The sequence below is a fragment of the Xenopus laevis genome, chromosome 9_10L (assembly GCF_017654675.1).
Source record: "Xenopus laevis strain J_2021 chromosome 9_10L, Xenopus_laevis_v10.1, whole genome shotgun sequence".
In the NCBI taxonomy this organism is placed as follows: domain Eukaryota; kingdom Metazoa; phylum Chordata; class Amphibia; order Anura; family Pipidae; genus Xenopus; species Xenopus laevis.
The window spans coordinates 75,455,198-75,479,613 of NC_054387.1; the positions used below are offsets into that span (position 1 = coordinate 75,455,198).

Genomic DNA, 24,416 nt, shown 5'->3' on the forward strand with positions numbered 1-24,416 from the left:
GCAGTATTTGAGATTTTTAAATGAGTTTACAACAGCTATGAATGCTTGAATTAAAAAAAAAAAAAAAAAAAAAAAAAAAGAATTTCTATTTCTTGTTTAATTTGAAAAGGACTTTTATTGTACAGATTTTTATGTCTGGGTGACAGGTCCACTTTAAACCCTGTAAAACCAGACAGAAGTACTTACATACAAGTCCTACATAACACTGAATTTATCATACCCTTACTTTATCCATTTACAACAGATATCCCACAAACCCTGCCCATAAGCCCTGTCTCTTTCAGGGACTGTAATATCTGTTGTCTGAACATAAAGGTTAACTAAACCCAGTGCCCTGCACTTTAACTGACACCCTAATCAAAAGTGGTATGGTTGCCCAACCTTATCCACTATAGTTATTTTTCAGAAAACTAACCATTGTTTTATATCCACCACTGAATGTTTCCCACTGCACTGATCTCCGTGCCCCCCTGCGCAGCCCCAGTACATTTATGATGGTGCAATTCTCAAGCAGGTAATATGGAATATTTAGTATTGGAGGCAATAAAGAATTGGTCTGTGTTCACCAATGCAGAATTGGGCTCCAGAAGCACTGTCCAGGATGGGAAAACAAAACAAAATGTGAAAAGTGTAGTCTTGTATAAATAACATATTAAAGTTAGTTGCCATTTCAGTCAAAAGTTCTAGCAGATGAACGGTCTGTTGGTGCCCCCCCCCTCCGTCTTGGTCGGCCAATGGCATATATTAAAACATCCCTGAAGGGGAGAATTGGGTCCCCACCCCATATGTCATAGCCCTGCCCCAAATAATGTCATGCCTCGCCCATAAGTGATGTCACGGTCCGCTCTCGACCTGAAGGCCGGTAACAGGCAAGTAAACAGGTGGCAACCTTAGCTTTATCCTGTGGATTACTCAGTTCAATACACTGATTTGATTGGTTGATTGGATAAACTAATTATTATCGCATTAATAGGCTGTTCTGTGGGTCAGAGTGCTGCTGATTCCGTGGGGGCTGTGTACCTCATTTCAATGGTGCCCAGGAACCAAAATAAAGATTATTTTAAGATTAGAAAAGGCTCAGGAACACAGTGGTTGTTGATTGATAAACTGGGCTATATTTCAGACATGGCATTTTTGGTTTGGTAGGAAAACAAATGCTGCTCAGCTGCTCCCAGATGAATAAACAAGTGATGTAAGTCTTGATCAGTGGTGTCATTGGGCCTGTATAGATGTTACAGGCAACTTCCTAAACCCCTTCTGTATGTATGATAAATTCCAAACACAAAGTGAAAATAAATATGCATTACATTAAGGATGAAGAATTGGGTGCCATTTTGAACAGCACACAACATTTCCTGCTCATCGACTCATTGCTTATTGATATGAGGCATCAGTCTAGATAGCATGCAACTTCTAAATTGCTCATTTGTCTCAGCTGATGTTAATCTCCAGCCACTTACTATAGGATGATACCACATCAGAGATGGCTCATTACATGTAAACAGATGGCAAAAAGCAGTTGAATTCAGAACTGATGTTATAACCCCATATTTCTCACTCACTCAAGCAAAGCTGTTGCAAATGTCTTTCCATAATGCACACAACATACATTAGATACTATTGTCCCTCCTTCTAGGAACACAGTGTCTGTTTGTAACATTAGCTTACAGGTTTTGCTCATTAGAAGCTCATGGAAGAACCTCATTGTAAAAAATGATCTTGAAGATCATACTGTTCCATATTTTCCACAATGATGTAAAAAAAAAGGGGTTTGTGGAGATCCTGGTCATGCTGGTAGCAGTCAGCATGCCTCAAGTTGGATAGACCTTCTCTAAGATCATCAAATCTCACACCCCAGCTCAGCAAGCAGTAGGAGGAAAAGGTTAGGAGTGGGGGTGATGATGACCAGTCAGTAAAATAAATATTGCCCTGGTTTGTGTATTCAATTATTGCTTCAATGCTTGCACTCATCACTCAAAGTCCCCGCTCCAGAAGAACTCACTGCTGTCTCATTTTGTATAATCTCATCCTGGCAAAGCCCAGGGTACATTTAATTAAAGTAATTGAAGTAATTAAAATAGACATTTTGTTCCAGATGTAGTTTTGCTTATTGACAAATAGCTATAATGCAAATAATATGCAATATAATACTATAATATGAATGTTGTCATCATCCTTTGTGTATTAGCTCTACTACTACCCAGGCTTTACACTGTTATCGTGGAAAAGATTTTGAGAAGGGAATATACAATATATAAGTATGGGATGCGTTATGCGGAAACCCGTTATCCAGAAAGATCTGAATTACGGAATGTCCATCTCCCGTAGACTCCAGAATGGGCGAATAGTCGCAGCGTTTTTGCGCTCGATCTATTCGAATCATTCTACTCAGGCGAATTTACGTCAATTCGATAGTCGAGGAGCACAAAAAACTACTCGAAGTTCGAGATTTTTTCCTTCTATTCCTTCACTCGAACTTAGTGAATGGGCCCCTTAAGGTATGATGATCCAAATTACGGAAAATCCATTATCAGGAAAACCCCAGGTCCCGAGCATTCTAGATAACAGGTCCCATACCTGTACCATAGTATCTTGTTCCCAAAGGTGAGGTGACTCCCTAATAAGATATTGATGTAGGCCTTTACTACTTATGCTATTGCATACAGCATGTAAGATTTAAAGACAGTATTTTAGAAATCACAAAACTTGGGTATTATATTTTTCTTTCAGTAGTAATCTGAAACAGAACACATAGACAGCATTATAAATCTGCATGGTACTGTAAAGATGTCCCCTGCTGTCAAAGTCACTTCAATTTACTTTCTGAGCAGCTATAATTTAAAGGCTTTTTAGGGCTCTGGAAATACACAAGCATTATTTATGATGGCCTGTAATGCTCTGTGACCCTTACTTGTCATGTTCCGCAATCATAGCCATCAGGGGCGTCTCTGACGTCTACTCTGTATAATATACTGAGCTAATTTCCATGTATCCAAGAAATAACAGGGAACCCTAACAGTGAGGGTTTCCATAAAATGTCAAGGTTTGCATCGAAACTGCACAATAACACATTTCGTGTGACAGCCTCCATATTAGCTCTTTATTAGGAAAGCTATATATTTTAGAATTGTGCTGTTCTTGGGCATATATGCTTCATTTTATTTTCTTTGATGGCAAAAGCCCAGATGTCAAAGCTTGAGCCACCTACTTCAGTGCATAAATACATACAATGCCACCACTGTATTTTTAAACTTGACTTTGGGTATGGCCTATCCATAATGTGAGGGTTAACAGATTTTAGCACAACCTTTAACACAGCACTTTGGTATTTTAAAAGTGAATTTTAGCATCATTTAAATGGATATACAGATCGTGCTTTTTCTGTATCGACAACAGTGGAACAAAGTCCAGTTAGTCCTACAGCATCTATACAGATTACTACTACTACTACTACTACTTATAAAATAATAATAATATTAATACATAATACATAGTACTTATCCCCATTTCCTAAAGGGAAAATTAATAACATTTGAATAATTTCATGCTTAAGTGTAAAGTAATGTATCTGTGTACACACACACATACACACACCAATATGGGAAAGGCTCCAATAACAGTGCCTTTGCTATAGTTCTCTAGAGAATATTTCCACGACCTTTAGCATTATGGCAGAGGAATAGAAATTCTTTGCCATCTAAATTTATCTAATTAACTTCTTTGGGTTACACTGGGTTTAAAGTAGAGTACACTAATGGCATAGTAGTTGGTATTAGTCTGGTTTAAATTTTGTTTTTAGGACCAATAATATTAAAATGTAATTTTGTCAATTAAGTTCATCAATACTTAAGGCTCCACTGAACCCAATACACTTGTTAGAACTTTGTTTAGACAACAGATGAATGATGGCTGAACATGCTAGAACATGCAAACACACTGCCATAAAAGTCAGGACTTCTGCATTAAAGAAAACAATTAAACATACACAGAACAGAAGAAAATGACATTTCCATTCAAATGAATAAGTTTCATTATTTGTGGCACTGATCATTTAAAGAAACAATTTACTCAATAAAATATACTCTCATATTTTTTGTTTCTTTATAAAATAGACTACTAAACAGTGATACTATTTCATTTAGTGAAACAAATAATTGTTTTTGTTGAGAACCAGGCATTCAGGATATAATGTTATCTACAAAATGCATCAATATTAGATGGTCTGTATCCTTCGATAGTTAGGAATCTAGTCCAAATTGCAATTCTGTGGCACTCAAAGGGTTAGAAGATGTCTGGTATAAAATAAAATCCAATAAAAGATGGGCATATTATTTGTAAAGTGGATATATCTTTCTGTTGTTACATGGTGTTCATATGTAATCAGGAAACATGCCAGGGAAATCATGCTGAGGACAGGGATGGTTTAGAAGCTAATGTTGTGGGTAAAAACACATCCACAAAGGACCTAATTCCTGCTTTTTATCATCACCTCTGATGTATGGCCCTGCGCTAATGGAAACTGCCTGCAAGGAGCGGTGCTTTCCTGGATCAGAATGTTTCATCTCCAGTGATGTCAGAGCATGCCATCAAGTCTATGTATAGAGATATGGCTGCTGTCTATTTTATATGGCCTGCCAGTGGGGGCAGTGATGCAGCAAAGGCTTCAAATGACTGTAATTTGTTGCCTCATTGTTATCCAGCACATCAATCTTCTCTCCCTGGCACCTTCGTCATAGCAAACCTGCATTTCTAAAATCCCTTTCATAAGCTCAGTTGTACTTTTCTGTACTTTTCTGTACTTTTCTTTATCAAAACCAAGTCTCATTGATTGCATCTGACTGGGATACATTTCTTCATCCAGCGCAGCATGAGAAAGTACAATAAAGTAAATCTATATCTATGCAGAAAATTAGACGCAATTGATTCTTGCCATTTTCTGCCCAATCTAACCTTATTGACTGTACCTTAAGCTAATTAATATAGGAAATTATCCCCACCTACTGTAAAATATATATGGCTATTAGAAGTTACTGAGGAGTCTAATAATCAAAGGAAGGTATGAAGTCACAGGCTGCCGCAACTCCTACCACCCTTATATTTCAAATTAAGTGGCACATTATATTGCAGCTTCACTAAGTTCTGTTACACAAGTGACACCACATATCACCATGCATAACTAATGACATCACAACAGGATATATTTTATGGTTTATTTATGGTTTATTTATGGCTTTTCATTGCATTCTATAACTAAATGACTGTAGGATTAATGTGACAGATTAATGTGACAGCCATGATCTCTTAGTAATACGTTATAATAAACTCTAAATAAAATGTTACAGAAAACAGGGTCCCAGTCTACACTGTATCCTGTTGTTGCTGTTTCCTCTTCTTCTCTCAGAGCCACTATCTTTTCAACACACATCCACACACTCTGCCACCTCTCGTCTTAAACCTTTGTATCTTGTTGCTTGTTACCTCTGGAATTCCATCCCCGCATTTCTCTGTAAGGAGCGCTCTCTCAATCTTTTCAAGGAAGAACTCAGATTCTACCTTTTGGAGCACGAGAACATAAGGCTAGTCCTGGCACTTGAGGGACAAGACTGTAACCTTGTACACTTTTGCCCCCAAATTGGTGCCTGTATATTATCCACCCACTTAGACTGTAAGCTCTTTAAGGCAGGGACCTCCTTCCTACTTTCTCTCCTACCACATTGCACTTAAACTGTGTGTATATATATATTTAGTGTATTTATTATATTACTTGTCCGCCCTGTGTGTACACAATATATTTATTTAAAAAGTCATTTACATAAGGAAGTTGAGATAGCATGGGTGGGTGACTATACAACAAAGAAGGCAGAAGACCTCTGCTTCAGAAAGAAAACATCATCTGTGTACTAGATACAAATAACTCATGTCGCATTAAGGATTTGAATTTGAATTACTGATCCTTTTAATCACTCAAACATTTTGTAACATTTTCATTAAGATGTTACATTTTGGCTCAGACTGGGTAATTTATATTGTGATTTCATCTCCCCATAACACCTTCTAATCCTCCTGCCTTGTTTCCTCTCCCTATAGCTGTGCAATGGTGGATCTGTTACAGACCTGGTAAAAAGCATCTTGAAGTGTGGCCAGCGCTTGGATGAAATGATAATCTCCTACATTCTGTACGGAGCTCTCTTGGTAAGATGGCTCATCTAGCACTTAATGGCAGAGTGAATGAAGCTTAAGCTCATTATTCACTTTGGGGTCATGTGGTATTAGGCTAATAGTACCTGCTGTGATTCCCTGTGGGGGTGACAGGCCTTTGCTGGGCCAGGCAGATGTTCTTCAGAATGATTGCAGATTGTTATCATTACGCTTTTAATAGTGCAGTAATTATTTTTAAACAGGGGAGTCATTTTTTTTGTTGCTTTGTCATTCAGGGCCTTCAGCATTTGCACAACAATAGAATCATTCATCGTGACGTCAAAGGGAACAATATTCTCCTCACGACAGAAGGAGGAGTCAAGCTGGTTGACTTTGGTAATGACTGTGTGTCGTGTATTGGCTCCTTGCTCTGTTCATTCAATTGTTTCAATTTGTCGTGAGTGTAGAAGGCTGGGAGAACGCCACAGGTCTAGCGATCACATTCAGCAGGAGCCGCTGGGTACTTTGGCTGTAACAGATGGAGCTCCCTCTGAGTTCCTGTCACATAATCTGTTTTGGGTGGCTGCATATAGTCTTGTTTTAAACTCTAAAAAATAGCAAAGCCCTCATTTACCAACACACTTGCAATCTGCTAGTGTGCCTTCTATTTCTGTGCAGTCACCTCATTTAAATTCAATAATTCCATCTTTTGCATATGAAAAGAAAATGCTTGTTTCCCTCAAATGGTGTTAATAGCCTGGAGCACATTCATTCCCTTTGAGCAGAAGGTAAAATGGTCCTTTGGGTCTGAAAACCAACAGATCCATTTAATTTGTGATTATTGCAGTCGATGTAAGCCTGACTGCAATGAAATAAACGGCTGAAATAGCGTGAGGCAAAGGAAAGGCTTCAGAGAAGGTCTGGATTTTCTTCTAAAGCAGGCATCGTCCTTCAGCCAGGCAGCTGCCACTCAGCTACAGCGCCCACCTACATTGTGATTTAGGGCCAGCAGATTTAGAAAACAACTTTCATTATTGCATCCAATATAATTTAATGCAAGATTTACCCCTTTTTCTTTATACAGTATATGTGAGCATGTGTAGGTTACACTGTAAAAGCTTGGAATATAGATTAAAAGCTTGCATCTACCTATCAAATAAACCAAACAAACAAATAAACAAACCAGTACTCAGAATTCATTTACATTTTTACTGTGCTAAGATAAATAGACTAGCAATGTTGAAAATCATATTTATTAAATATGGGATAGCATTTCCATAATTATATGTAAATTAATTAAGCCTAGGGCTTAAAGGAGAACTAGACCCTAAAGGCAGATACACACGTGGAGATCCGGGGAGATTAGTCGCCCGGGGACAAATTGCCTCTTCTTCTGGCGACTAATCTCCCCGAAGTTTACTGTCGGCTATAATCTAAATCACCGGCAGAATGGCACTTGGACCGATTTGTTTTCTGAAGTCGCCCGAAGTTTCCTCGTGAGCAACTTTGGGCGACTTCGTAAAACGAAGTGTTCCAAGTGGCATCCTGCGGCAATTTACATTCTAGCCAGTGGGAAGGCAGTTCAGGGAGATTAGTCACTGGAAGAAGAGGCGATTTGTCGCCGGGCCACTGAATCTCCCTAAAAACCAATTTGGCTTCGAAACAGTGGCGTAACATGATATTACTGGGCCCCACAGCAAATTATTTTTCAGGCCCCCAAAATGTCCTATACCTCCTGGGCCCCCCTGCAGCCGCAGGGTCTGCTTCCTCTATAGTTACGCCCCTGCTTCGAAATGCTATGTTTTATATATTGAACTTACTGGACCAGCCTAAAGGTTCAGCATCTCTATAACAGTAATGATTCAAGGTTGTCATAAGAGCATTGTGGATTTTGTTAGAAGAGTGTCAGTGTGCTCTGGGTAGTTGTTGAGAATTTAATCTTAGGGGTTGTCACATATCATCAAGCAGAAAATAAAGTTAATCTATAAATTTTTGCTACAGAGCTGATTATTCTGTAGGCCTGAGCTGAGTCAGAATCGGTTCCTCTTTAGTTACATTCTTTGCCCATCATTCCTGTTGAGCATGTTAAAATTAAATGTTCAATAATAAATTCATAATCTCTCAATGGATTACACAATGCCATGCAAGACACAAAAGGAACAGAGCAAAGAAACTTTGTATAGACGTAACTGGGTCTGCACTAGGGAAACACAGCCGCAGTCTTACATGAACAACCACACATTCAAACACAAAAACCCTCTTTCTCTTACAGTCAGGGTCTTTACTTTAAGATCCTTATTCAAGATGGAAGTATAGTCAGTTATTATGTTGTGTACCATAGTGAAGCTGGTTGGCTCCCTGAGAACGTTTAGGGGGCAGCATATTTTACAAAAGTGACCATGGTTTTCATCTGGGAATTACTATTATAGATATGGGACCTGTAATCCAGAATGCTTGGGACCTGGGGTTTTCCGTATAATGGGTCTTTCCATAACTTGGATCTTCATACATTATGTCTACTAGAAAATCATTTAACTATTAAATAGACCTAATAGGCTGGTGTTGTCCCCAAAAATGATTAATTATACAGTATCTTAGTTTAGATCAAGAACAAGGTACTGTTTCATTACAGATAAAAAGGACATTTTTATTTTAAAAAATTGATTATCTTAATAAAATGGAGTTTTAGTTATTCCCTTAATTTGGAGCTTTCTGTATAACACTTTTCCAGATAATGTATCCCTTATCTGTATTGTTATTTGTTTTAGGGCTGTTTCTTTTGCATTTTTTTAAAACTATTACAACTGTCTGTAACAGGTGTTTCAGCACAACTGACCAGTGCCCGCTTACGGAGAAACACATCTGTGGGGACTCCATTTTGGATGGCCCCAGAAGTAAGTATTCCAATTTGCACATTTTTTATTTTTGTAGTAAATGCTGTCAATTATATATTTTTATAGTAACTCATAATACTCATAGCTATAATAATATTTATAGTTGAATGTTTTAAACCCACATGGATCTTTTTGCTGTTTGTGATACTAAGAGCCCGACATAGGCTTTGCTATATTAGTCTATTGGTTTGTACATAATTTATTATTATGTAGCCCAGTTGCTCTTCCCCATTTATTTTCTCAGTCATCTCTTAGAATACTAATGTCCACTCAGAGTCTCTAATATCATGCATGTACATGCTCATCGCTACTCACATTACTCAATCCTGTTTTATACACTGTCACACAATGTATGTGTGCCATATTTCCATTGTTGTATTGCTACATGCTAACACAAATATTTATTAAAATAATAGCTCTCAGTCATTTCTCCACAATGCCTGCCACTTCTGTGAGTCAAATGTTTGTTTGACAGATTCTTTTCTTGTTAAAGAAAGGCAATCTTCATTCCATTACCAACAGGACATGTGGTTTGGCACCAAATTATAAACTACAATTCCAGTGGAATAGTGTATGTAAATAATATATTCCAGTGTGCTCCATGGTTTTTAGTATTGTGGATAAAGATTATCGATGATTGGGACCCTGACCTTCCTAGCTTTGGAGATGACTTGGTCCTGTCTCTGGTAGACCTTTAAATTGCAAGCATTACTTGAGAACAAATGACTGTTCCTTGTATCTTTTAATTGAAGTGGATGGCCACTGCTTTGAACAAGCATAAAAAATGAATATTGCTAAAAAGATTAAAGGAGATTGCAGAGAACTTTACGGTGTTCTTCAAATTTTTTAGCCGTTACCATAGAACTAAGGGTTTCATGGAAGTCCAGCTATTTTAGTTCCCCATTCTTGATTTAGATTTATACTATTCACTAACCTCTTGTTTTCTTTCTTTTTAGCTGGTATATTTTTTTACTTATGAGAATAGGATCAGTGATGAAGGACCTTCTCTACACAAAAAGTGTCAAACAGCATGAGAACAGATTTTTAAGGTAGTCCTCAACAGGGGGAATAACACAGCAACAATACGTCAAGTATACAGAATTCTTGGAATTATTTCTGAAATGAATGCCTCCATATTAATATTGATACATCTGTTTGAGCTCACAGATATATTTAAGTAGATATGTTACCTGCCTTTCTTTGGCTCTTGGAAATGCCTTTACAGGACCATGGCATAATGTAAAGCAAACCTAAATTACCAAAGTCAATACATTAATGAGACATGGATGGCACAGGAAGACAGATCACATCTCAAGTACTGGGTGCAATTTTTAGTGACTAAAAAAGAAACAGAAGAGCAGAAAAAGGGTTCATAGCAGACAATTAGATTCATTAAACAAAATGGATGATTTAACCTACAAAAGAAGGCTTGACAAACTGGCTTAGTTGAGTGTAGAGAAGAGGCCCATTAGTTGGGACATGATCAACATGTACAAATATATACAAAGTCAATATAAAGATTTGTCTAATGAGTTTTTTTCTACAGTATGGAGCAGGTGACAAAGGGACTTTTTTTTTTTATAAACATATAGACAAATACAAGAGGTCTTTTGCACTCAACCCACCATCAATACATCAAGGACATTGAGACATTTTGTGCATTAAGCTACTAAAAAATGCCCTACCCCGTAAACAAAAGAGAGATTGATTGTCCATATATTGTGATACATCCAAGCCACCCAAAACACCATCAAAGGCTATTAAACATTCACTATATGAATGGGGTCACTTGACAGAAAGCACCCTGTCTTTATTGCCCCCCAACAATTAGCTGAAACATTTTGACCCCTTTGAAATGTTCCAGGCAATATGCACACATGAGAAAATATGAAGATTTTGATGTAATTAAACAATGTAAAATTGGAAGCTGTTATATATGTAAGCTGTTATATACGTAAGCTGTTCCAAGTAATTTGAAAGGGAACCACAGAGAAGCTGTTACATGTGTTGTTCATAGTTTCCCCCATTTAAAAACGTGAATTTGTTTTAATATGATTTAATTAAACACTCTTCTCTGTTTTAGTAAAAAAAGACAATCCTTTAACCATCAGCAGCCCTACTTGAAAACATTCAGAGGAACTCAAGTTTTTTTTTCTGTATTTTTGATATGTGACCTTTAAATAACCTTCCATAAGAAAGAGAATGCTTTAGAAACCTGTATGGAAAATTTGGTATTTGTCAAAATCCATAAAATGTAAAATACACCATTTTACATTCTAATGGATCTGGATAGCATGGTATTTTCAAATTAGTTGCCTACCGGTAATGCAGATTACAGTGTGCGACAGTTCTCCCTGTGTGCCATTGCCCTAATACTAAGCAGTTAATTTCCCACTTCTTCATTTCCATCTCATGTTTATTTTTTAAACAATTTATTTCTTTAAAACACTGTGTTCTGTGCATCAGATTGTGTAACAAGAGGATAATTGCAGAACATTAGTAGCTTTTTCTTTTGACACTCTTTAGACCTAATGCACACGTCTGCCTACTGTGCAGTGGGATGCAAGGGCAGCTTCAGGTTAATAGCTTCAAGGCTGTTTCCTTTAATTCAATATTTGTCTAAAATTAGCTCTGCTGGTTTGGGCATTTTTTTGTGCACTTGACTTGCAGACGTGAAAGTTTACCAGTAAATATGGACAAGCTAAACAAGCTACGGCAAGTACAGCAAAACTAAGTCAGAATCGGTCCCATGGACATTGTTACAAGGTTAAGGCCACAATTTATTGTTTAAAAGGCCAACCCAGAGTAAACATTTTAATACTTATCAGTCCTTCAGAAGGGCCCTTCATCAAAACAAATTACTTGTGATCAGGTGGTTAGCCATAGAGAAATGCTTCTATATGACTGAAAATTACTTGTCTCTGGTTTAATGGGGGGGGGGGGCAGTAAGCCAGCCTGGCTGACAAAACATCTGAAGTAACCTTATTACTAGGATTAATGTAAATCATCGGAAGTAAAACACATGCTTCATAAAGTAGCCTGAAGTTGTAGAGAGGTAGTAATTATAATTGATTGACATTTTGCCCCAGGAAGGAATAATCTCCCCCTAGCCTAGAGTATAAATTAAAGTTGGGCTACCGGAGTTTGCTATCAAAATGTTGTACTACATATATTATATTCTTTTAAGCAGTTTTAGTTGTTATGCTTTCTTATCCTGTCCTTGGATCTATAAATCTCAATGTGGCTTGATAAAAGGCCACATGGCATGAAACGTTGCGGTGATACCCACAAAAGCATTAAGAAAGGCTTTTTAACTACAAGAAGAGTTGTTGGTGCTGTTCAAAAAGTTTCTGCTACATGGAAATAAACATGACAACCACAAAAAAGGCTATGATGTTATGTGAGTCTTTTTCTCTTGGGACTGTTTAGGCCATTAGCTTATGCACACAATACTTTATATCAAGGGTGGGCCATTTGAGAAGTAATGTGTACATTCAATGGTTGCACAAAGCAGTCTATGGAATTATTCTATTACTTTGGGATAAATAACCATGTAGTGCTGAAATGACTACGCCAAAAATTGCTTAGCATCAAATAAACTTGTTGTCATGTACTTGTGCTGAAACATATAGAAACAAATTACAAATCTGGATGAATAGGAAAGCCCTTATGCAAAGCACAGCCTTCTAAACTGTGGGGATTTCCCCTAGGGTTTCTCCAAAGACCTGCTGCTAAATCCCTAAACAGAGTCTTGAACTCCCAGAACTCTGATTTTTCTAGGAAAGTAAAATTGTAGTACCATCTCCTAGAATAATGTTTGGTTCTGTTAAAGCCTTTGGTCCATTAGATGTTGCAGAAATACCCATCCAACCCTTCAGAAGTTCACCCCTTATAAGGATACTGGAATTTGTATTTTATCAACATCCGAGGTGCTAAATGTCTCTCTCTCTCTCTCTCTTGGTTGAAAAGGTGCACTGTTTCCTGAGGCTGGCATTTAAGAGATGCGCATGTAGAGAATTCATTTCTGGGTTATATTATCATTGCTGATTTGTGTTACACTGCTCTATGAACAAATACATTTCTCCACATGATTTCATATTATTATACCATTAATTTCCTAGCATACATTATCTTGGCAGAGCAAATAGACTTTTAGAATGAGCTATCACCTGCAGAGGAAATGGCTAGAAATGCAGGGATATTTCAGAGACTGGGATATTGTTGTAATGAAAACAAGGTTATTCTCACTTTGGTAAAGAAAAGTAGGACAGGTCTCATTTTAGAACATAGAGCACATTTTGTACCTTTGCAAAGCAATGCCCTTATAATCATCTTGGGGTTGGCAGTTTTACAGACAAGGAAATTATGACTGCCTTTGATTTAAATAAACAAATTAAAGAGACTACATCCTCCTTAAGGTGACCATCCATGGGCAGATTTACGCTACAGATTCAGGTCCTTTAGACCAATTCGGCAGCTTATCTGCCCGTGTATGGGGTGTTTCAACGGGCCTCCCCTATCGATATCTGGCCAGAAATCAGCCAGATATCGATCAGGCAGGTATGATTTTCCCCTGCGATCGAGGACCGCATTGGCTAGTTCCACATGCAATATACACTGTTTTAGTATGTTCTATATATAAGATAAGATGCAAAGATTACAGCAATCATAATGCAAATAATACACTAACAGAGGAAAAGAGATTTGCAATGTTTCCGGCAAAAAAGTGGACTGTTGAGGTTGATCAGCCATCAGAGCGATTACAAAATTAGTTCCCCTAACTTCCTTGACGTGTGCCAAGGCATGGCAGAAAACCAATTTTTATGTTCGGAAGGCTAAACCCAAACACACATAAAAAGTTTGTTAATTAAAAAGAAAAACCATTTATTGAACAGTTATTTGGAAGAGGTTTCTTTTTGTGTTGTATTAATAATCCCTGCATTTTGAATCTAACAGGTTAGCTGTAAACATTTCATATGCAGGAAGTCTGGGCCGGCTGAATACTAAAACTCCTCTAACTGAATTTAAAGTACAAATATGGGATTCTTTATCCAGAAACCTGTTATCCAGAAGCATCCAAATTATGGGAATTTTGTCTCCCATAGACTCCATTTTATCCAAATTTTTAAAAATGATTTCCCTTTTCTCTGTAAAAATAAAACAGTGCCTTGGACCTGATCCGAGCTTATATATAATTAATCCTTATTGGAGCCCAAAACTAAGCCTATTAAGCTGATCTTAAGTCTTTAAGGTATGATGATCCAAATTATGGAAAGATCTGTTATCCAAAAAACCCCAGGTCCCATACCTGTAATTTCAGACTACATGGTGATTCCAACCTGTAATATCTAATATCAGTTATTATGACTCTTTTATGTAAGAGCATGTATTTTAATCTTAGGGGGCTAGTGACGAGGTAATAAACTGAAATTAAACTTCATTTTCATTGGAAATGTATCACTCAGTTATGACTTTGACATGACAATGATCAATTGAGAAAGAAGTTCAACATCCTCTACTATCATTGAAATATGTTCATCATTGAAACTTGCCACAATTGCATTTTCCCTGTGTTAGGAAGAACTCCTGTTTCCCAAATTAAGATTAATTATCAGAACATTGCTACATGGCAAGAGCCTAGCTCAGGTTGTTAAAATGCTATGGAAATAATGGAATTTCAATGCAATACTTATCTGACATTTTCATTATTCCTGCAGAAACTATTCCCTTTGATTTCACCAGAAACATTTTGAAGGCAATTTACATCAAAGAAACATACCTAAACCCTGCTACTTTCATGCTTTCTAAACATGAATCTAATCTGCACTTTTCCTCCCATTCCTTCATGACTAGGGCACTGACACAACCTGCAAGCTCCCCATTTGTACTGTAAATGCATTGTGTGTCATTAGCATAATGCTCATCCCCTTCCTGTTATAAGTGACACGAACCTCACATTATAAGCAGCTACAACTATACAGAAATCTGCTACATCACTCATTTACTTTAGGACACCCTCAATTAAAAGTGATTCCACATCCCATTGGTGGCACAGACTTTGGGGCAAATTCAATAAGTGCCGAAAATACGCTAGCGACGCCTTCGCCGCACTTCGCCATGGCGCAGATAATTCACTAAAATCCGAAGTTGCGCTCAGGGAGGCCAAAGGTTGCGAAGTTGCGCTAGCGTTAATTTGTCAAGCAAAGCGAAGTTACTCTAGCGATGCCTAATTTGCATATGGCGCCAAGTTAAAGTACAATGGACGTATTTGTAGCAGCAAATACATTACACTACACAAGCCTGCGAAAGCTTCATAAAATAAAATAGAGGTGTTATTTTACCCTGCACATGTGCCCACTGTATAGTTTAGGTGCCATATGTTAGGAAATGTAGGGGAAAGGAGGGTGCCCCCAAAAAAATCTACGATCTTTTTCAGCCTATCAACCGTAAAACTACTTTGCCTGGCGTAAGGGTGCAAAGTAACGCTAGAGTAGGTCCACTTCACTAACGAATTTACGCTATCGCCCGTTAGTAAATCAGTGAAGTAACGAAATGATATCACTCTAGCATTAGCCGCTTCACGCTTTAGGAATGGGCGAATTTTTTCACCTTGTTTTGCTTTGGAATTGACGCCCATAGTCTTGTATGGCATCGTGCGACAAACAAACAAAAAAGACACGCGTCAAAAAAAAAACGCAGCGCGACAACAGTTTTTTTGCTGCCCATAGACTTTAATGGGCGTCGGCGACATTTAGCCGGCAGAGAATTTTTGCCGAAACGAAACTGGTCAAATTAGCCCATCCCTAGGCCTTTAGTATATTTGCCGCTATGTGGGATGAAATGTCCTTCTCTGAAAGAACATATGATGCACCTCACTTTGCCACAAAAGCAACCCACCCACCTTAGGCATTTCCTCCTGTTAGCAGCCTCATTTTGTTTTCTGGAGGGGAGTCTTTTCACTTTATCATGTAGCTATTGGAAATGTTTGTGCAGACAGCCTTAGTGGTCTAGTGCATGGCACCTAATTATAATAGCAATTCAATGTGAGGGGAAGACAGACTTGTTACAGTTTTGTGTTACACTGGTGTCCTACAATTGACCTTGGTCAGGTAGGGACATAGGCACACTCACTATTGTCTTCTGGACTCTTTGCTGCCATATATTTGCTTCTCCACCAAGACTGGCCACACCCTTCAAACTTGACATGATATGATTCACTTCAATTAAGCTCCTGGATTTTTTCCCACACTTATTTTACTGTTGATTTGGGGGGTATTAATGTTTTAATCATCCACTTTCCAATGGACTGAAGTTACCTAAATATAGTAGCTCTTCTTTCTTGGAATCAATGAAGTGATCATATAATTAGATATGCCTTCTTGCTGACCTGTCTATAATCGAAGATAACATTTACTGATAAATAGGGTATACATTTTGTTTCATAAGTATTAGTCAGGTAATTGAAAAGTGGGTCCCTTACAGACACTATACAAGACAAAACGCAGTTAATAAAATGTATGGCAGTACAGGTATAAGATCCGTTATCCGGAAACCCGTTATCCAGAAAGCTCCAAAATAAGGAAAGCCCATCTCCCATAGACTCCATTATAATCAAATAATCCAATTTTTTAAAAAATATTTCCTTTTTCTCTGTAATATTAAAACAGTACCTTGTACTTGATCCAAACTAAGATATAATTAATCCTTATTGGGAGCAAAACCAGCTTATTGGGTTTATTTATTGTTTACATGATTTACTAGTTGTACTAATGTATTAAGATCCAAATTACAGAAAGATCCATTATCTGGGAAAAAAAACCCAGTTCCCTAGCATTCTGGATAACAGATCTCATACCTGTATATGTCCTGTAATAGCAATGTCAAAATGGCCATAATATAATGTGTGCTTATAGTAAAGAGTCTGCCTAATTGTTGAGTTATATTCCCTTTGTATAAATTAAGGTATATTGTGAATTACTTGGACGTTATTCCTTCTGGTAAGGAATTATCTGCAACACACATTTATTGATAAAGAGCAGTACACTGTTAGAGATTTCCAATGAAGTCTTTGATAAAATCAAGCATTGTTCTACTGTTTCTAAAATCATTTCACTCTTTATCTCACGTAGGTCATTGCTTGCGAGCAGCAGTATGATTACTCCTATGATGTGCGTTGTGACGTATGGTCCCTTGGGATCACAGCAATTGAACTAGCTGATGGGGACCCGCCTTTGTCTGACATGCATCCCGTCAAAGCTCTTTTCAAGATCCCCAGGTACGACACTAGATGGCTGTCTTTGCTCACTAGACGTTTAATAATAATGAATCACATTCTAACTATTCATTTTCAAAATAACTACAAAATGTTAAATTGTCACTTTCAGTATGAGCTAATTTGCATGTAATTACCCCAGATTCTCCTTTGTATTCTGTTTTCTTCTACTGCTGTACCAATGGTACTAAGCCAAATCACAAGATTCAAAGTCACTTTAAAATGTTCCTTTGGTGATGGATTTTCACCCTCACAGTGCTATCTTTGTGATTTTGATAGAAAACAACGAACAAATGCATTTTTTTAATAAACGCAGAACAGCAAATTTTGATATTACCATGATTTTTGCTGTTGTAAAAATCTGTTTTAACGTCCATCTTCCTCTTAAATTTCTGTTCTTAAAATGGAATTATGGCATATTTACAGAGTATTTCTTCGTTTCAGAGATGTTTAAGGACAATGAAATTCAGTGTAGTGTTTGTGTAGCTTTCAAGGATAATACCTGTCTGATTTTCTTGAATATTTCCAGTATCAAGTGCCTTAGATTTAAATTTTTCATTAATTTCTTCATAAACCCAGGGTAAAAGAGATTTATGTTTATTTCAGACAAACAACAATACATACCACTAACCATCACATCTGCATTTTTTAATGCTTATACTTTACAGCACATATTCGAGATTTTTCTCTGTATTTAATTATCCTGGTTTTAAATTTTGATCTTCATTAAGATCATTATTTTCATTAAAGCGTACACATTTTTTATTTGATTTGCAATAATACTAATTTGGACAAAAAATTACACTAAGTACAATTATCTAATACAATGAAAGAATCACAATTGGGCAAAAATAAGTAAAAAAATATACTCTTTATATTTTTTTATTTCAAGGGCAGATGCAAATAATTTTTTAGTGCTGGGGGATAACAATGTGAATGTTTAAACTGTTGATGTTGTCACATTAATATAATTATAATAGTCTTTTCCCCCCTTCCTGTGATTGCAATTTGCATTTCTGATTAGCTCAATTTATATGCTGATGAGGTTGTGCGTCATAATGTTATCAGCTCAGAGCCAGCCTGTCCCTCAGTTACTCACCAGCGTGAAAGACTGAATCATACAGAAGCAACTAGTTTATCTTGCAGCTCATGCACAGCTATAAAACAGGTCATGCCCATTAAAATGGAAAGAGAGGCATCAAATTTCTGACTAATACTCACAAAAGTTATCTGATAAAATCCTGAAAGCATTCTTGGGAGACAGTCATAATGCTAATACATGTTGAAAATATCAAGACAGCATTAGCAAGATTAATACATTTGTGCAAATCATTTTGCATTTTCTTCATGTTCTCCTAATGCATAGGATGTGTAGGTTATAAGTCTCCCTGTTTCAGAAGAGTTTTTATTGCATGTATTTGTTAGAGCTGCAGTATAGGGGTTATTTATCAAGGTCCGAATTTATCTTAATATCGGCTGCTACAAACTCCGATCTAACCCGCTCGGGTTTTTAACGATTATTTATTATTACATTTTTCCGAAAATTACCTTTGCAGGAAAAGCTCAGATTTTCATGATTTTTTCGTGAATTTTCCCCGAAAACTCCAGATTTTTCAGAGTTTTCACTTGAAAACATTGTGACATTGCCGAAACCCCCAACACAACCAAAAATCAATGGGACTGTTCCCATTATGCAACCTCAACAGGTTTGAGATTCCGTGTTTTTATATTCGGGCTTTTAAGCCCTCGGGATTTAAGAAATTCTGAAAAAAAATTTAAAAGCCTAACAAAACAAATTTTTCAGATTTCGGGGAATTTCGGGTATTCGGACCTGGTATACTCCAGCAAGTACTCCAGTAATTCTGCACTGAAATCCATTTCTCAAAAGAGCAAACAGATTTTTTTATATTCAATTTTGAAATCTGACATGGGGCTAGACATATTGTCAGTTTCCGAGCTGCCCCTGGTCATGTGACTTGTGCCTGCACTTTAGGAGAGAAATGCTTTCTGGCAGGCTGCTGTTTTTCTTTCTCAATGCAACTGAATGTGTCTTTATGGGACATGGGTTTTTACTATTGAGTGCTGTTCTTAAGGTGGCCATAGATGCAAAGATCTTTCCCCGATATGCCATTAACAAACATGGCTATATTGGGGGTAATCTGATTGTTAGGCCGATTGATCCGATCACGATGTGCCGTGGGCTCCGACGGGATCGGTCGGGTCAAAATCAAACCTGACCAAACGACCGATCTCCGCCGGACTAAAGATGTCGGCACACGCCACACACGATCCGAAAATTGTACGAATTCTCGATTCGTACGATAGGATCTGTGTGTCTATGGCCACCTTTATCTACCAGGCAGCTGTTATCTTGTGTTAGGGAGCTGCTATCTGGTTACCTTACCATTGTTCTTTTGTTTGGCTTCTGTGGGGGGGGGGAAGGAAGGGGGGGTGATATCACTCCAACTTGCAGTACAGCAGTAAAGAGTGATTCAAGTTTATCAGAGCACAAGTCACATGACTTGGGGCAGCTGGGAAATTGACAATATGTCTAGCCCCATGTCAGATTTCAAAATGAATATAAAAAAATCTGTTTGCTCTTTTGAGAAATGGATTTCAGTGCAGAATTCTGCTGGAGCAGCACTATTAACTGATTCATTTTGAAAAATTTATTTTTCCCATGACAGTATCCCTTTAATAAATAACACATTTTTTGTGGTTTAGAATAATTATTCTAATACAGGAATAACTTTGCTATAATGTTTGATTCGGGAAACTAAAAAAAATAGGAACTTTGGTAAATTGGCTGCTTAGTGATGACGTAATGCTGTTAAAACACAAAATATTAGGGTCCAATAAGATTAAATTATGAAGACTGGGGGAAGAGAGGGGATTAGATTTAAACAGTAAATTGAAATTGAGTTTGGAAACATCTACTTATTTTTGCTTATTTATAAATCACAGAATTGGTTGTTTAAAATTAAACTCCCCATTTTAAGGATACATTCCTTTTTTCCAATGTTTTTATAATTTTGTTGAATTTCCCCATACCCTAGCAAATGGTTATTTTCTCTGGAAGGTTGATGCCTCATACCTGGTAGAAAAAAAAAAAAGAATGTGCAGCTTTCATATACAAATACAAATAATATACAAATAATTGTTGACATCATTACTGATTCAACTGAATAAATCAAGCCCTCATTTACTTGCATTGTATTTATTTTAACACATATCTTGTCAATGGTTCAGATGTATGATAGAACTGGCTTTGCGCTCTAACAACCTATAGCACATTGTGACCAACTGGCACATTTAATTTATCCGCAATGATAAATGTTTTGGATCTTTAAATGCTTTCCTGATTGTCCTGCCAGGAAAGTGTTAATAACACATTGACAATAGAAATACTAGGAATCCCTCTGGATTGCCTAATTTTCCACTTTGTTAATCTGACTCTTGTTTTGGTAAGATTAATAGGGATGTCATCAAAAAGAAAGCAGAGTAATTGGGAGGTTTGATTATTACTCCACTTTGGGTTTCTGTGCCCTGAAAAGAGCATTCTTTTAACTTAAGAGCCTTGACAAGGACTCTCTTCCCTTCCACACCCTGAAAAGAGCGCACTTTGCTGCCACAAGTCTTCCCTATTTAATTGCCACGTGTACTGAGGCCTCTTCCTTTCTCCCCAAAGTGGGCCTTCATTGCTTCCTGTACAGCTCACATGGTCAGGGACTCCTCCCTAGTGCACATTTTTCAGTTTTTTTGTAGATATTTAAGATTTTAGGGTTCTATTTTTTGTTATGGTACATCAGTCCTCTTTGAGTGCTGCTGTGCTGGTAGCACAAGGAGTAATTCACTCCTGCAATATTTAGGAACAACGCCCTGGCATCTGTATGAGGTCTTAGGGCTCATTTACCAAAGCAAGTGCTAAGTTTTAGAATGGACGCACACCAGATGCTGCTCACAAAGGAATTTGCATCTGTACATGCTACTAGCAACTTGCAGCAAGAGCACATTGTATCCATTCAGCCTACACTGATGAACTGCATACCATTGGATGTTAGGTAACTCTGGACCTGCTTTCATTTTGGGCCTGGTGTCAATTCAGGAGTTTCTCTGGTGGGTAGCACTCTAGGTTGTACACAAAAAGCTTTGGGTGGGGGCTAATAGCCTGTATTGGCAGATTGTGGCCAAATTGTGGTTTATGTAGCTTGGGCTTTGTTAGATTAACATGGTGATATGCGTCACAAAAAGCTGTGAACTCTTGGAAACAGTATGACCTGTAAAATTGAACTCCAAAACCTTCTGAGTCACATGGTGAGAGTTCCCAGAATGCCAAGCAGTGCATTTATATACTCTAGCCAAATCTCAAGTAAGCTCCTAACATCTTCATTCTTTATCTGCGTCCAAGATATTCTCCTGGGTTTATTGCTAAAAATAAGACCAATGACACAAATCTTTTTATTTGGAAATGTAACAAGTAAAAGTAATCAATGCAGAAGCATATAGCTAATATTGGAATTGATTCTGGAACAAAAACTATGCTAATGTAACATTCTTGTCGGCAGCTATGCAACATAGAGGAGAAAATTGCTATCTACGGTTGAGTGACTCCAACACGGCAGTTGCATAATCTTAATTTGAGGAAAGTCCACCCTATCTATGCACCGAATGACGCAGAAGCAAACATTCCATGACTAATGATGGCTACCGCTATCTAGATGTTATTTCACTGCCCAGGTCAATATAGTACTATCTACCTGCTGCCTTATACATTACACCCTAGTTTTGAGAAGCAATGTTCAGCTGAACTGAACATGAGATTGATTTCTATTAGGCAGTTAAAGATACATGTCTGGTAAGTAAACATTAGTTAATTTGGACTGCTACTTTAAGGGCAGTGGCTGAAAAGGAGATGAGTCACCAAAGATCTTAAGCGACTTTCGGCGACAAGATGTTTATTTGGTCTCCTAACTGAAAATAATGTGAATCGCCAGCAGGAACACCAGCGGTACTATTTCAAATCATATGTCGCCCATAATCGCACAAAAACCTATTTCTGAGCGATATCACATAAAAAGCATCGCCATTGAGATCCATTAAAACCCCACTGGGAGACAAGTAGCCATGACTGTATGTAAATTTGTCATATATGCCTAAACGTCATTTCATGGACGGCAAATTTGAATTGTTTTGTCCCAGAGTTGTAGCATGCATTCATTGCACTGAAAACATGCAAGAACTGATGCCCAAGAAACATGCCCTGTGCTGACACTCAAGAAAACACGCAGAGAAAGCACTCAAAGAAAAACACACAAGCAAAGCTCCCCAAAGAAAACAGGCTGTTGAAAATGCCACTAATTAAGATTTTTTTTATATAAATAAACTGATTGAACTTGTGGAGGAGGGGCCAGGACTGTACCTCATCGATTTGCCTGCATACCACACAATACAAAAAATCTGTGGGATGAGGTGGCAGAAAATCTAATAGAAAGATAGGGAAATCTTACAGAGGCTGAAAAGAATTTAAAAGGCAACTGCTTTCAAAAGCATATTTTTTAAACAATGCAATAATGTATTGTGCACAGGGTCAGACTGGGGCAGCGGGACACCGGGAAAAAAACATGATGGGCCCAGACCCGCTCCCCCATCAGATGGCACCATAAAAAAAACAAAATGCGAGTTGACATGGCAGCATTCGCGCATGCGAACCCGGTGGGTCCCCAATGGTCCAGTTTGACATTGATTGTCTAGTGTTTTGTTCCAGGTCTGGACTGGTATTCAAAATAGGCCCTGGCATTTCTAGTGCACATAGGTCCAAACAGTCCTCAGAGACCCAATAAATTGTCACTATTTATGACATATTACAGCAGCAGTTTTGTTGTTGTCTGGGCCACAATGGAACAGCATTTGAGTACATGTTGTAACAACATACACTTTTTTTCCAATTTTCACAGTAAGAAAAATTCAAGTACGCTGCAAGAACATAAAGGACTGTTACTGGCGGGAGGTTGATGCTCAAAAAAATGATTCCTGGTGCCTAGGGTTGCCACCTTTTTTGGAAAAAAATACCAGCCTTCCTATATATTTATCTTTTTTCCCTATTAATAACATTGGGATCAACCATAATTTTTACCGGCCAGTCCGGTAAACAACCGGCCAGATGGCAACTCTACTAGTGCCTCTCCAGGGCCGGATTTCATGAGCAGGCGCCCCAAAGCCGCGCGGTCCTAGCACCTGCCAGCACTACCTCCCCCCACCTGCGACGGAGCACTGGGGAGCTGTGCATCCACAGTAAGCGGCTGGGCAGTATGCCGCCCCTAATACTTTGCCGTCCTAGGCCTAGGCCTGTGCATCTCCATCTAGACAAAAAATATACATCTAGGCAGACACTGTAAGCTGACTTTCCTGCTTCGATCAATTTCTAAAAGACATTGAGTGTTTTGCAAGGTACAGGATTGTGTTCACACCCAATAAAATGCTATGCTTTTCATGCCATGAGAGTTTGATTATTATTTAACACCAATACTGCAGTTTGCCGATTACTAACAAGCCTCAATTTGCATGTTTTTACCTGCTACAGAGGCTTCCCATAAACATAGCACTGACTGGTGTCATGGGCCTAAGGGGGCATTATAAATTAAAGGAGAAGGAAAGTCGTTTAGCACTTGGTGGTGCCAAATGTTAGGCACTCCCAAGTGAATGTATTTACTTACCTGAAACCGGTGCTCCTATCAGCAGAAAACTGCACCGGCCCAGGGTTATTCTAGTGAGCACCACGGATCGATCCTCTTTCAGCTTCAAATTTCCCAGGGCAGATGCATGCGCAGTAGAATGAAAAAGCAGACTTTTTAGAAAATGTTTGGCTTTTCACTCTAATGCACACATGCAGCTGCGCGAAAAAAGAAGAAGCCGGAAGAGGATCGCTCCATGGTGCTCACTGGTATACTGTAGCCCCCGGGCCGGTACAGTTATCTGCTGATAGGAGCACTGGCCTGGGGTTTCAGGTAAGTAAATACATGCACTTGGGGGTGCCACAAGTGCTAAACAACTTTCATTCTTCTTTAACTTGATTTACATATTTGTTAAAATCCATATTGATGTGGGTTATCTGC

General features: G+C 38.0%; 1 protein-coding gene across 1 annotated transcript in view; it reads left to right on the plus strand.

Annotated features, from left to right (window-relative positions):
- Window positions 1-24,416, plus strand: part of myo3b.L (myosin 3b L homeolog) — a 143,202-nt gene that overhangs the window by 7,176 nt on the left and 111,610 nt on the right. Inside the window, exons 4-7 of the mRNA XM_041576285.1 lie at window positions 6,088-6,192; window positions 6,435-6,534; window positions 8,956-9,032; window positions 17,162-17,307. Coding sequence (XP_041432219.1) covers window positions 6,088-6,192; window positions 6,435-6,534; window positions 8,956-9,032; window positions 17,162-17,307 — 428 coding nt within the window. The remainder of the gene's footprint in view (window positions 1-6,087; window positions 6,193-6,434; window positions 6,535-8,955; window positions 9,033-17,161; window positions 17,308-24,416) is intronic.